Genomic DNA, 13,700 nt, shown 5'->3' with positions numbered 1-13,700 from the left:
TCAGGTTTCTGATGGCGATGGAGCGAGCGGACACAGAGGAGGGTTCAGGCCTCTGGAAAGCACTGCAGACCTGGCCGACAGGCAGGCCCGAGGCCTGGTGGGGCTGGGCAGGTGGTGGTAGAAAATACGATGCAAACGTTTCACATGTGCGGAGACTCTCACACCTAATGTTCATTTCCAAAAGCACCTTTCTTCTTCTCTAGAAACTCCTCTCGTTAGATGACAGCCCTCTGTCCCAGGAGGCACCGCATCCCTGGCACGTAGAAACGCACCTCCCTCCTCCTCCTCTTGTACTGATGATAACCTTTTCCAGGTGTTGGTGTTATGTTGTGATGTCAGGAAAAGTCCCGTGCTTCAGGAGTGTTCCTAGAATATTCTGTTCTTTTAAAACATTCAAGGGCAAAATCATTTGCCTCCTTCCCATCCTTTCTTCCCTCCTTCCTTCCTCTTTATATAGATATTTTTAGAGGACCATAACTGATCCATTTCTTCCCCTACCCGTTTCTTCTTTCTTGAGTAAATTTTAATTCATACATTACAAAGAAATCATCTAGTTCATTGTAGATTTTTAAACTTATTATAATAAAATATTGTGACCTGTTCTGTTTGCATTTAAAAGTGTTTCCATCTGTAATTTTTTATTGCTATATTTGAAAATTAGTGTTATCTATTTTTTTCTTGATTATAGTAGCTGGAGTTTATTTAAAAAATAAAATGGATTTCTCATTCTAATATTTTTCCATTTTGCATGTATCTTTATTTGTTTTCCCTAGGTTTCCTTCTTTTTTCCTTCTTTCCTAACTTCCATATTGAACACTTAAAATTTCTCCCTACCCCCCCCCCCCCTTTTTTTTTTTGGCTTGGTAATGAAAATGTGTAATACTGTGTTTTCCTCCGAATAAATCTTTGGTTGTATTGTATAGCTTTTGGTGTATGTAGTGTTTCCAGTATTTTTGGATAATTCGTAGTGATGCTTTTGATTTTTTTCTAAGGATTTGATCCAGAAATTTTCAGTTGATTTGTTTCTCTTTGTGCCGTTTCAGGTTTTATTGCGCAGTGTCATTTTAGTTGATATTTGCAGGTAGTGGCCTTTCTCTGGTTGCATGCTTGTTTCCAGCACTAGAAGACTTTGTCTTGGACCACTGTTGTCCTTTTAGGGCCTCGTGAAAGAATGGAAGCCTGGGCTGTCCCTCCCCGCGCCCGTCGTCGTCCCCCCCTGCACCCGTCGTCGTCCCCCCCTGCACCCGTCGTCATCCCCCCCCTGCACCCGTCGTCGTCCCCCCCCTGCACCCGTCGTCGTCCCCCCCCATGCTTATCCTGCTTCAATTTTCTGTTTTCTTCTTTTTTTAATTTATTTTTTTTATTGAAGTGTAGTTGATTTACAGTGTTCTGTTCATTATTGCTGTACAGCAAAGTGATTCAGTTATACCTATATACATTCTTTTTTTAATATATTCTTCTCCATTCTGGTTTATCCCAGGATATTGAGTACGGTTCTCTGTGCTGTACAGTAGGACCTTGTTTATCCATTCTATACAGAAAAGCTCACATCTGCTGACCCCAGCCCCCTCCCCCTTGGCAACCACAAGTCTGTTCTCTAGGTCTGTGAGTCTGTTTCTGTTTCATAGATAGGCTCATTTGTGTCATATTTTGGATTCCACATGTAAGTGATATTATATGGTATTTGTCTTTCTCTTTCTGACTTATTTCACTTAGTGTGATAATCTCTCGTTGCATCCATGTTGCTGCAAATGGCATTATTTCCTTCTTTTTTATGGCTGAGTAGTATTCCATTGTACATATGTACCATATCTTCTTTATCCATTCATCTGTTGATGGACATTAAGGTTGTTGGCTATTGTGAATAGTGCTGCTGTGAACAGAGGGGTGCATGTATCTTTTCGAATTACAGTTTTGTCTGGATATATGCCAGGAGGGGGATTGCTGGATCATATGGAAACTATTTTTAGCTTTTGAGGAACCTCCATACTGTTTTCCGTAGTGGCTGCACCAATTTACATTCCCATCAGCAGTGCAGGAAGGTTCACTTTCTCCACATTCTCTCCAGCATTTGTTATTTGTAGACTTTTTAATGATGGCCGTCCTGACTGGTGTGAGGTGATACCTCATTGTAGTTTTGACTTGCATTTCTCTAATAATTAGCGACATTAAACGTCTTTTCATGTGCCTATTGGCCATTGATTTTCTGATTGATCTTCTCATTTTCTTCTCTCCCCATTAGTTCTGTTGTGTAGGTAATTGATGAGACGGGCCTCTCCTCTGAACACCCACAGCATTTTGTGTCTTTGTGGTACCCACCACAGGCTGGCTGGTGGTAGTTATTTGCCCACTTTTCTCTTATGAAAAGTGATTTATTTAGGAAAAGAGCCCGGACCCTACTCATTTTATAGACCCCCAGTGACACTGTGTGTGTAGTAGGCGCGAATCATTGAAGGAATGCTGGCATCTGTGAGACAGAGGAACAATTAAATCAGCTATTTTTGAGGTCAGGGATCGTGTTCTGTGCCTTGAGTGTAGTTGGAAGGTGCCATGAATGTCAGGGAGTTGCTTTGACTGTAAAACGAGGTGGGGTTTGGGCTTCGATACCAGTTTCCTGCCTCCTAGTTTCACAAGCCTCCCAGTGGACCTGGGTTCAGACAGGGAGCACTCTAAAGTTAGTGTGGTATTAATAGCTCAAGTTCATGGGCACTGCTGTGTGCCAGGCACGCCCCTGAGGTGGGGTGTTCTTTAGTCCCGGGAGCAGATGGGAAACTGAACGCGGCTTCAGGCCTGGTCTCAGGGTCCCAGAGCTGGTGCGGGTCAGAGGCAGGATCCAAACCCGGGCTCGAGAGTCTGGGTTCCTGCACAGCACCTTAGCAAAAAGGTACCTTTGCTTTAAAAACCACACTCCTAAGGAAGTCTGGGACTCCCCGTTGTTTCAGTAAAAGACCTCCTGGGCTGAGCCTTTCCTTACAGTGCAGAGGCAAAAGCAGAGCTTAACTTCATTTCAGAGTTCATGGTGTAAAAATCTTTGTTAACGGTGCAGAATCCACCCCTTTTCTCATTCACCTTGAGTTAACCTCTCCGTCGTCTGATGTCTGTCAAGCGCCCGTGAGGGTTGTGAACGTGGCGAGTGCCAGCCCACCACCTCCAGACAGTACAGGGCAAGCTTGCCTGTAAGCGGTGTTGTTGTTGGTGTTGTGTGTGTACATTAATTTCCACGAGCAAAAAACTACCAAAGGCAAAATCAAAAGACAGACGAGGAAAATGCTGTGTTTGTGGCTCGTTACAGGAGGCTACTTCCCCCTAATATTAGGTCAATAGAAAAACAGACAAAGGATAATAAGGGCTCACAAAAAAGAAAACGTACACAACTCTTCAATATGTAAGGGTGTTCAGCCTTACAATGAGAGAAAGACAAACTTTGTGAGATACGCCCCCCGCCCCCCCCCCCCCCCCCCCCCCCGGGCAGTGGATTGATGACCGTCATTTGCTCAGGCTGCCGTAACACGGTGCCACAGACCCCACAGCTTAAACAACAGAAGTTTATTCCCTCACAAACCTGGAGGCTGGAAGTCTGAGGTCAGGGTGTCGGCCGGACTGGCTTCCTCTGAGTCCTCTCTCGTTGGCTTGCAGGTGCCGTCTCCTCCCTGTGTCTTCACATGGTTGTCCCTCTGTGTGTGCCTGTGTCCTCATCTCTTCTTATGAGGACACCAGTCACATTGGATTAGGGACCACCCTAATGACTTCATTTTAACTTACACCTCTTTGAAGACCCTGTCTCCAAATTCAGTCCCGTTTTGCGGTACTCAGGGTCGGGACTTCAGCATATGAATTTAGGAGGGGGACACAATTCATTCACCTCCTAAGAATGACTGAAAAAAAGTTGGATTACACTGTCAAGGGACATGGTGTGTTGGCAAAGAAAAGGGAAATGAGCTCTCACACGTTGCTGGAGGCAGCCTCTTTGAAGAATAATGTCATTATCTATTTAAATTCAAGTGTGTTCCTTTGACTCAGCCTCCAGCAACTCCCCAAATGGTACATCCACGAAATTGACACCTGGCTCACCATAGCAAAAGAATGGGAGCAACTTGATGTTGTCAATAGGGTGTGGGTTAGTTACGGCTTAAAAAAAAAAAAAAGGGAATTCCTTTATGGACAAGTATAGAATGCTCCAAGGAGAAGCAAGGTATAGAACAGTGTATAGAGCGTTACATTTGGATAGAAGTGGAGAAGGAGTTGATAGGTATTTGCAGAGATATTTCTGTGAAGTCACAGAAGATGCGTCGCTAAGCTGGTGGGCGCGGAGGCTGGACAGCCAGGAGCCAGGGGCGAGAGGGAGACGCCTCGCTTTACACACTTCGGTGCCTTTTAAGTGGTGAATCCTGAAGTTATTAAATAAATAACTGTTTTCTTTCCCTTATGAGAAAATTCTCTTACAAGGTCATTCGTAACTTCCATTGTCTGGGGTCATTTTTTAAACATGAAATTATTCTGATTAAAATCATTCTTATTTTAAGAACTCTTACTTATTTTCCTTAGAGTGCCTCACACGTCATTCACTTGGAAGGTTTTATGAGGGCAGTGATTCTGCATCTGGGCCGTGACAGTGCTTGGTCACTTGATCGAGCAGGTCACCTGTGTCCCTTGACCAGACCATCCTTCTCTAACACTCATGCCTCAAGGCTTGTAGGGCAGTAATTATTTTTTCATTCTAGTGTAGAATGTGGATGAATCATCGTTCAAGATTTTATTCCGCTCAGAAACTCCCATGCAGAGAAATACCGTTTAGTCTTGTTAATTGGGCTTTTTCGGTTTTACCAGGTTATTTCGAGGCACTTACGGGTGACGCTGTTGAGGGGGCTAATAGCACTCTGCCTGTGTTTAGTCCCCCGAGCTTTGCAAAGTGCTTTCACATTCATTATCTCATTTTCTTGTCAGGTGAACTGTGAGGTTAGAAATACAGATTATTGCCATTTTTTTCTGGCTGAGGCCCTCCAAGCTTAGGTGTCTCACAGTGAGTTAGTGATGGTCTCCTATCTCCTGGAGGCTGCAGGGTGTAACAACTGAGTTTGCCAAGGGGAGGAGAGAATTAACCGGTCAGCACTTCTGTGCAGTAGCACTTCAGGCTTATGGACATTGACTGTGCAGCTCAGTGGTTTTCAGTGGGGGCGACTTTGGCCCCCAGAGGCCACGGGCAGTGTCTGACCCCGAGGACTGGGGATGTGCCACTGGCCTCTAGTGGGCGGAGGCCAGGGATGCACGCTGCTCAGCGCCCTGCGATGCACAGGGCAGCCCCACAACAGAGGTTATCCAGCCCCAAGTGCCGGTGGTGCCGAAGGGGAGAAATCCTGACGGAGCCGCGGGGAGCGCTTGGTCTGCAGCCCTCAGAGCCCATCTTTCCTGAGCTGGTCCATTTACTCCCTTCTGAATGTTTCTTCTTTGGGGGTGGGTGGTAGAAATTATTACTTGGGATGGTGACTGGTGGCAGATTTCAGAGGCCTTTTCTGCCTGTGTTGAATGAGTGTCCTGCACTGGAGGGGAGGTGCTGCGCGGGGGCCAGCTGACGCGGCACAGGTCCTGTCTGCACCGCAGGACCCCGCTCATCCTGAGACCCGGCCTTCGCTCTGCCCCTGGTTTTCATGACGTCCGCAGCATCTCTGTCCCAGTCAGCGTGTGAGGCAGGCAGAGGTTGTTCTTAGTACCCTTCCCTTTCGGTCAGAAAGAGGAACCGGCAGCTGAGGGTTAGAGTTGGGGAATTCTAGAGTCAGCCTAGAGAAAGAGAAGGCTTGAGTCCAGAGGAATGCAGCCGTGGAGGAGGAGAGTGCTGGGGGAGGTGACGAAGCGGGTAGTGGGGTCACCGGTGGGGCTGGGGGTCACCCGTGGGAATGGGAGGTGGCGGGTGAACGGAGGGCACTGCTGGTGGGGCTAGTCTTGGGCGGAGGGTGAGCCGGGCTGCCGTCCCTGAGGCAGGGACAGTGAGGACAGAGTCTGGGCCTGGGGCATGGAGGAGGGCGAGGGGCACCCCGAATGCTGTCCTCAGAGGCCGGCGGGCGGCCCACCTGGCAGCGGGAGCAGCCGTGCAGAAGCCTGCGGGCCTTGGAGCTGGGCGCAGGGAGAAGCTGGAGGTGAGAGGAGGAGGCAGGTGGGTCTGTGCTTGCCAGGGGCTGGTCCGCCAAGCCACAGAGTTGGGAATTCGTACTGGAATTTGGTAGAAGCTGTCAGCTATCTTAAAACCAGCGATGGTTTTGTTTTAAAGAGAAAGGAGAGTGACTCTCGCTGCGTGAAGGACCTGTGGATACCTTTGTCAGCCTGTCCTCTGCCGCCTCCCCCAGGGCTCCCTGTCGGTGGAGGGCATTGCCCGTGTCCATTTGAGCGAGGCCGCCTTCCCCCGCCTTGCCCCGCCCCCAGCCTGTGCCCCGCCCCCAGCCTTGCCCCGCCCCCAGCCCGCCCCTCTCCCCGCCGCGCAGGCGCCGTTTGTTCGCTGCTCCTGGCCTCGTCCTTGCACACCTCAAGGGCTGAGTAAGAGCGAGAGCTGGCCCCGGTGCCCTCCGGTGACTTTTGGGAGGAAGTGTGAAGTGTTATCAACAGGCTACAGGATGGACCGTTCTCTGGCCCTCCTCTCGCTCTCCACGTTAGGTTCTTGCAGCTTCACTCCTGCCCTACCTGCTGGCTGACCGCACTTGACCGCCTCGTTCCCTCCCTCCATCGCCGCCCCGGTGCCAACTCATCCTTCGGTTCATCTTAAAAGTCAGCTGGTTCCGCCTCTGTGACCCGGCAGGTCCTGCTGTCCCCTCGCTTGGGGCCCACTCCTGGGAGCTGTGACTCGCCAGTCGTTGGAGGTCTGGCCTCCGCCTTAGAGACGGGCTCCCCACGGGGACCGGCTGCGGGGAGCACAGAGCCGGTGAGGCCGCTGACCCCTCGTCCCCAGGGCTTTCCCCCGCTCTCTCGCTGGCTCGGCGGCCGAGGTGAGCGGCACACCCCGTGAGGTGGGAAGGCAGGTTCAGCTGAGAGGTGGGACCAGTGGAACCTTTCTTGACGCAATTTCCATTCCCAGACTGGTGGAACTGGTGGAACTGGGGACACAAGCACCTGGGTCCTACGACCTGGCCAAGTATTTAAAAAGCAGTGGCCTGAATGAAGGACCTAGTGCTGTTTTCCTGAGTGCCCCATGAATCTGGCAGACCTCGTGTTGGGTAGCGTTCAGGCCCTGGCCTGTCTGGTACCAGGAACGAGCTGGATGAACAGAGAAGCGGGGCTGGTCTTTTTACTGCATCTTCCTCTCGAGGAAGATACAGTGAAGGCTCGGACTTTATAAAGCCTTTCAGCTGGGGGCACCTGGTTTGCCAGGTGTTCTGCTGTTGCTGAAGTGCCCCTGAGGGTTGCGGGAGAACAGGTCACTTTGTCCCCTGTCATGACTCCCTGAAAGGAGAGAGAGCCGTGCAAAGGGTTATTTTGCTTCCTTGCTAGGTAGTGAGGAGCTGGAGCTTTGGAATGGAGGATGAGGCGGGTTCACCTGTCTCACTGCTTCCGGAAGCTGCGAAGTGACTCTGAACCTCCGAGTCAGCACAGACTGTTTCCCAGGGTGTCCTGTTTCTCTGCCCCAGCTCCCCACAGATGCAGATGCGGGGTGGGGGAACCTGCCTGCCAGAGCTGATGTCGCTGTAGGGAACTCACCCTCAACACCCACAAAGTAAAAGGGATGGGAGCCGGGCCAGACAGCGCTGTAGAAAAGAGAATGAGAGTAGAAAGGTGCACTCCCAAGTTCCTTATAGAAAAACCATTTAGCTTTTCCTGTGCCGTCAAAAATGGTGTCGGCCGTTCCCCGCGGTAGTTGATTTCTCGCTCTCAAACAAGGTGCATTTGGGGTGTCTAGAGGAAACAGCACGGACCTTTTCGAGGAGCAGGTGTTCGGGAGGTATTGGCGTGGGGAAGAATTGGGCGTATCTGTGAAATAAAGGAGGGCTGGAGAATACTCTCTCTGCCGGGAAGTTCTCTTGAAGTCAGAAGCAGGGGGTGCTGGATCCTGCTCAAGGCTGGTGCCCAGGACTGGATGAATATTGAGTGAGTAAATGTTTGTGTCTATCAGGTAGACCCCAAACACAGCAGGTAAGGTTTCCGTGCCTTTTCCAGTCTAGGCTGGGATTGTCTTCATCGTATCAGGAGTCAAGGGCATTTAAAGACTTGAGAAGGTGTTCCACATACAGTAAAACTTGGGATGTTTCTTTATAATATCACAGACTTGGCTCCAAATGTCAGGATTTATTTTAAATTGTAAAAGAAACTTACAAGTGTAGCGCAGGCATGAGTGCCTCCCTGAAGTGAACAGGCAGTCAGCATTATTGCCCTTCCTCCGCTACAGGTGCCACAGGCCGCCTTTCCTGGGCTTGACCGTGCCAGGCGCTGCCCCCAGGCGCTGCCCCCAGCCGCTTAGCTTGCTGTTGGTGGGAAACACAGACAAGCAAATCTAAGTGAAGATCAGACCAAAGGTGCTAAAGTGGGGGGCGGGGGAGGGGAGCCGGTGAGGGTTTTCCTGATTGAGGAAACTGCGACTCAGTCCAGAAGAGCAAATCTTTCAGCATCGCTAGAGTCAGGGAGCAGCGAGGATGGGGCCTGGCGAGGGCCCTGCTTACTCTGAAGAGCTCGGGCTCAGCTCCATCCTGAAGGTACCAAAGAGCCTAGGAAGGGTTTTGTTTGCTTTTCTTCTTTTTGATGCACTTGAAAGCAACCGGAGAGTGCCGCGTTAGCAGGGAGGCAGCCTGATGCTGGCATACCTGCTCCCAGGCTGTGGACCGGGCGCCGCAGGCCGCGGCACGTCGCCGCACCCCCCCAGCCTTCAAGCTTGCCTGCTGTGGCGTGGGCACTCACTCGGCCAGGCGCCCAGTCAGAGGCTTCAGAGGAAGCAACCGCCAGGTCTGCAGGCTGTGAGCCGGGGTCTGGCTCACCCCTAGGCCCTGTGCTCCTGACCCCGCACCGGTGTGCCCTCATCCCCCGGGAGGGCTGGGTGGGTGTTTGCTTGCTTGGCTGGCTTTCAAGGGAGTAGCACTTGGGGATTTGTGTTTGAAAAGAACCCTGGAAGCCATGGGCGCTGGGGGGCTTCAGGAGAGACGGATGGAAGAGACGCAAGACACAGAGGCTGGTGAGGGGGTTGGAGGACTGGGGCGAGGCTCGGGCCCCTCTGCTCTCCTGGAGATCCCGGAGGGGGAGGACGGTGGCCTTCAGGGTGGCCGCCCAGCTCCGGAGCAAGGCAGTGGGGGACAGGCCGCACCAGCTATGCCACCTGCCCTCTGCGCATCTCAGAGCTGCAGGCGGCGGGGAGGTGGCCCGTCCCCAGGGCTGTGCTCCGGTCGCCTCCTGTCTGACGCTCAGGGCGGGATGGGTGTGCATGGTACTGGCCTTGGGGACTGGTTCCCAAACGCTCCTGTGCCAGAGGATCGCCCCCTGAGGTTGTGTGAAAACAGACGCGCCCCTCGGAGCCCCGGTGCAGTAGCTGTGGAGCGCACTGCCGGGGGGTCTGGTGCGGGGCCCCTCCGGCACAGCGCAGGCTTCCCACCCAGTTCTCACTCGGACACGCTTTTCCCGCTGTTGCGTATTTATAAAATATTCTAGTTCCAAAATGACAGCGCAAAATACCCTTAGGTTATTTAAAATAATCTTTTCTGCTTTTTTAAAAAAAATAATTTGTCTCTCTTTTTGTTTTTTCTGTAGGACACTAAATTATGGATAATAATGGAATATCTTGGTGGAGGCTCCGCGCTGGACCTGGTAAGTATCACGCTGGACGTTTAATACGCATCCGAGGTCTTCTCAGTCAGTCTTGCTTGTAAAGATAATTCTGTTTACATTTCTGTTTCCCTTTTAAGTTGCATGAAAAAAGGACCAAACTATTCCTTATAATAGGGATTTCTGCTTCTGATACGTTACTGTAAATTATAGATCTTTTTTTTTTTCTAACATCTTTATTGGAGTATAATTGCTTTACAGTGGTGTGTTAGTTTCTGCTTTATAACAAAGTGAATCAGTTATACATATACATATGTCCCCATATCTCTTCCCTCTTGCATCTCCCTCCCTCCCACCCTCCCCATCCCACCCCTCTAGGTGGTCACAGAGCACCGAGCTGATCTCCCTGTGCTATGCGACTGCTTCCCACTAGCTATCTGTTTTACATTTGGTAGTGTATATATGTCCACGCCACTCTCTCACTTCGTCCCAGCTTACGTCTGCGTACAGATCTGCTTTTGAAGACAGTTTTGCTATTTCATGGGAAACCAGTGAATTCATTCCAAGCAGCCATGAAGGATGTCGCCTGCTGTGTCTGACTTAAGAACAGTTTCTTATTTTCTAAAACTGGTTTTAACTTTTGTGGAGCTGGTACCCCATCATTGTTTCATGTTTCAGATAGTAACTTCGCTTCTAAAATATGCGTGGAACATTTTCATTTATGATTAATCAGAACTAGAATTTTTAAAATTAAAATTTGATATCAGAGGTAAGAGACGGGCACAGTATCACAAATGGGAGCAGCCGTCAGGCCAAGCAGGAACGCGTGTTTCTGTTTCCTGGATGCACACGCAGAGAGGCCTTGCTGCGCTCACAGTGTGTCTGTGGTGGAGCTGGACCCCCGCCAGTGGCAGTGTCTCCTACCTGGCCTGGACCTAGGTGTCCAGCCCACACACATGGTAGAGGCAGCTCCAGTGTAGGATGACCTCAAAGTCACAGTCTGTAACTCCCCTCTTGTGGTAAAACATGGTTACATGTTGGCCTCTGATGAGATGCTCAGAAATAACCAGTAAATCATGAGCATTACTTAAGTCATCCTTGAAACACAATATATGCAAAACAAATTTTGAAAAATCTCACACAGTTGTTTAGCCCCTGACATTTCATCCCCGTGTGGTTATGTGGTGAAATCAACGTAATCAGCACTCTTTCCCTGCCTGTCCTGTAAAAGCTGGGCTTTTGGGTGAGTGGTGATTTCCAAGACAGGCCTGATCTATCATTTTAGTGTTAGAGCGTGGGTTCTGCTTGCTAGACAGTTGTCAGGATGGTAGGTGTGCAGTTTTCACTGGTCTCACAGCTGAAAGAAGCTAGCATTTTTTGGTGGTTACAGTTTACACAGATTTTATTCACTAAGAAAAGAAATACCCTTTGATTAAAAGGAGTTTACTTTCTCACAGTAATAGTAACAATTAGTATTTTGGGGGGAAGGTAAAACCTCTAGAACTGTATGTATCTCTGAAAGGCTTATGTACCCAATTTTTAAAAAAATCACATAATGTTATAAACCGTAAAAGCAATTGGTCGAAAGGAAAGTTCAGGAAAAAAATTTAATATGGTATAAACAGTGATATTAAAATGGAGAAAGCAGCAAAACAGCTGGATAAATTTTATGACTTCCTTTGCTTCTTTTCTGTAAATATACATATGACACAAAGAGCTTTTCATTTTTTTTTTTTTTTTTTTTTTTTTTACTCCTTTGGGAAATACTACAGAAATGCAGAAAATTGCCTCATTTTGTATAATTAGATTTACTATTATCTTAAGTGAGTTTCATTTGTGGCATGTATAAAATGATTTGTGGGGACTCTTTTCCAACATTGAGTCCTTCAGAACAGCAATTCTAGTCTCTAAATGCTTTAGTTTATTCATTCTTAATGCCACAATAATTTATTTAGTGGTAACTTTCTTTGGAGCTTTGAAGTCTGTGAAATTTTAGACATTACAGTTGGAAGGAAGTGTCGAATTCTCCACTTATTAACTAAAATCCCATATGGTGCGAGTCCCAGCAAACTGCCATTCATCTTCCACATCAGGGGCTCTGGTGACAAGAACCAGGCGTCCCTTTTTGAATGTCCCCAAATCGTCTCATTTTACTCGAGGAAATGGAAATACTCAGAAGTTAGGTGTGCCAGCTAGCAGATAGAGCTGGACGTTGGACCTTGTTTTAACCAGCTGCAAAGCCTTGACCCCGTGCTGTCCTTCCCCTCCCTCTGACTTTGTCATATCTTTCTTCATCTCTTATCCCTTTTCTGTTGGCCTGACCCCAGTCCTCAAAGAAGATGCACTTTAATAATGGGATACAAGAGTTTTCTGAATGTTGAAGACTATTAAGATTATTTTGAGAGTGTCTATTAAATGTTTACACAAGATTCTAAAAACCAGAGTATTGTTGCATATGAAGATTTGTTACCAGGTAGCTGAATATATGGATTTGGGGTATTTCTTAGAAAAATCCCACCTTGCCTTTGTTTAATGTCTCTCTGTTAAGAGGCACAATGCTGATATGTTTGTATGTCTTCGGAGCAGCCCCTGTACACGAGGCCCGTGGAGGGAAAGATGATGGTGTCTTGTTCAAGGGCAGGGCTCTGCTATTTCCCAGAGCACGAAGATCTCGCCGGCTCTTTCCTCGCTCTAGATTCATCCTTTCTCTTCATGCACTGGGGCTGCTATAATGAAATACTGTAGACCGGGTGGCTTTTTTCACTCTACATTTTAGTTATCATGCCTTTTTACTTAGGCTGTGAGACATTAGTTTAATTCCCTGCATTGAGTCTTAATAACACCTTAGCCTGGGCAGGAAGATGGCACCTTCCTTCACCCAGGATTGCCTTGTGAGCATGTGTGATAGTTAATTTTTTTTTGGCTTTCTTTTCATTCTGGAATTGAGCTTCCAAGTAGAGGCGGACAGTTGATTATATCGCATGTGGGAAAGTGCTACAAGGAAAATAAAACAGCATGAGGTGAATTGGGAGAAGGGGAATAAGGATTAGCAACAGAGGGCCTGAGACTGGAAGATTTTTCACTGCCTAAAAGATGAGTCCGTATGATAGGAGAATCTAAGGGGCAACCTTGGAATCTTAATTAAGAAGGAACTAGGCTACATGAATTGGTTGCTCAGTCAGGCAGAGATGCTTGACAAACTTAAAAATGAATATGCCATGTGAATTTAAAAAAATGAGATGACATATTCATTCATGTTTAGGCCAAGCTGCTGTTGTGGTGGTCTCCAAACAGTGTCTCACACGAGATGGAAATTTCTCTCCCACACGTGGGGTCAGTGGTCTCCGGGCCCTGCAGAGGTGGGTGGCTTCCCATGGGCTTCAGTCCTTATCCTCTCTGGTTGCCGGTGTTTCAAAGCCAAGACCGGGAAGGGGCACTTCTGCAAGTATTCCTTTGGCAAGAACTCAGTCATGTGGCCAAATTTGCTGCTGCAGAGGCCGGCAGATACGGTCTCTAGTTGGGTGGCCACGCGCAGGCCGAGAGTCTATTACAGAGGAAGAGGGGAAAACAGATTTGGGAGGGGGAATTAGAAGTCACCCAGAGATGAGGAGCAGTCTACATTTTTTTTTTTTTCCTCTGAGTCTTTCTTTTATAGAGATTATTTGAAGATTCCACAGTCCTCTTAATGAAGAGACTGCTTAGGAATGTTAGTGGTGGAGAATGTGAGTACCCGCCAGCGAGGAGCTCTGTGCTCTAGGGAACAACTGAATACCCTTTACAGTGAATTCTGACACCTTGAAGGATCTCCCTGCCCTGTAGATAGAGTCTCTCTCTTCCTGCCCCCGCCTATGAATCATTGGTGGGTGGTGTTCAGGCCAGATTTAAAAGGGCATAACCATATATATATATATATATATCAGTCAGAGAGCCGGCTCTTAAATGGTCCAGCAGAAGATGTGTCAGTTCGTGTTCCT

The 13,700-nt window shown here is 48.5% G+C and overlaps 1 protein-coding gene across 2 annotated transcripts in view; it reads left to right on the top strand.

Moving 5' to 3' along the window:
- Positions 1 to 13,700, top strand: part of STK24 (serine/threonine kinase 24) — a 103,027-nt gene that overhangs the window by 67,783 nt on the left and 21,544 nt on the right. For both annotated transcript variants that reach the window (XM_082366142.1, XM_082366143.1), the window contains exon 3: positions 9,712 to 9,768. In XM_082366142.1, the coding sequence (XP_082222268.1) occupies positions 9,712 to 9,768 (57 nt within the window). The remainder of the gene's footprint in view (positions 1 to 9,711; positions 9,769 to 13,700) is intronic.

This window comes from Balaenoptera borealis (assembly GCF_965194805.1).
Source record: "Balaenoptera borealis genome assembly, chromosome: 18".
Taxonomy (NCBI): Eukaryota; Metazoa; Chordata; class Mammalia; order Artiodactyla; family Balaenopteridae; genus Balaenoptera; species Balaenoptera borealis.
This window is presented reverse-complemented; position numbering and strand designations above follow the sequence as displayed.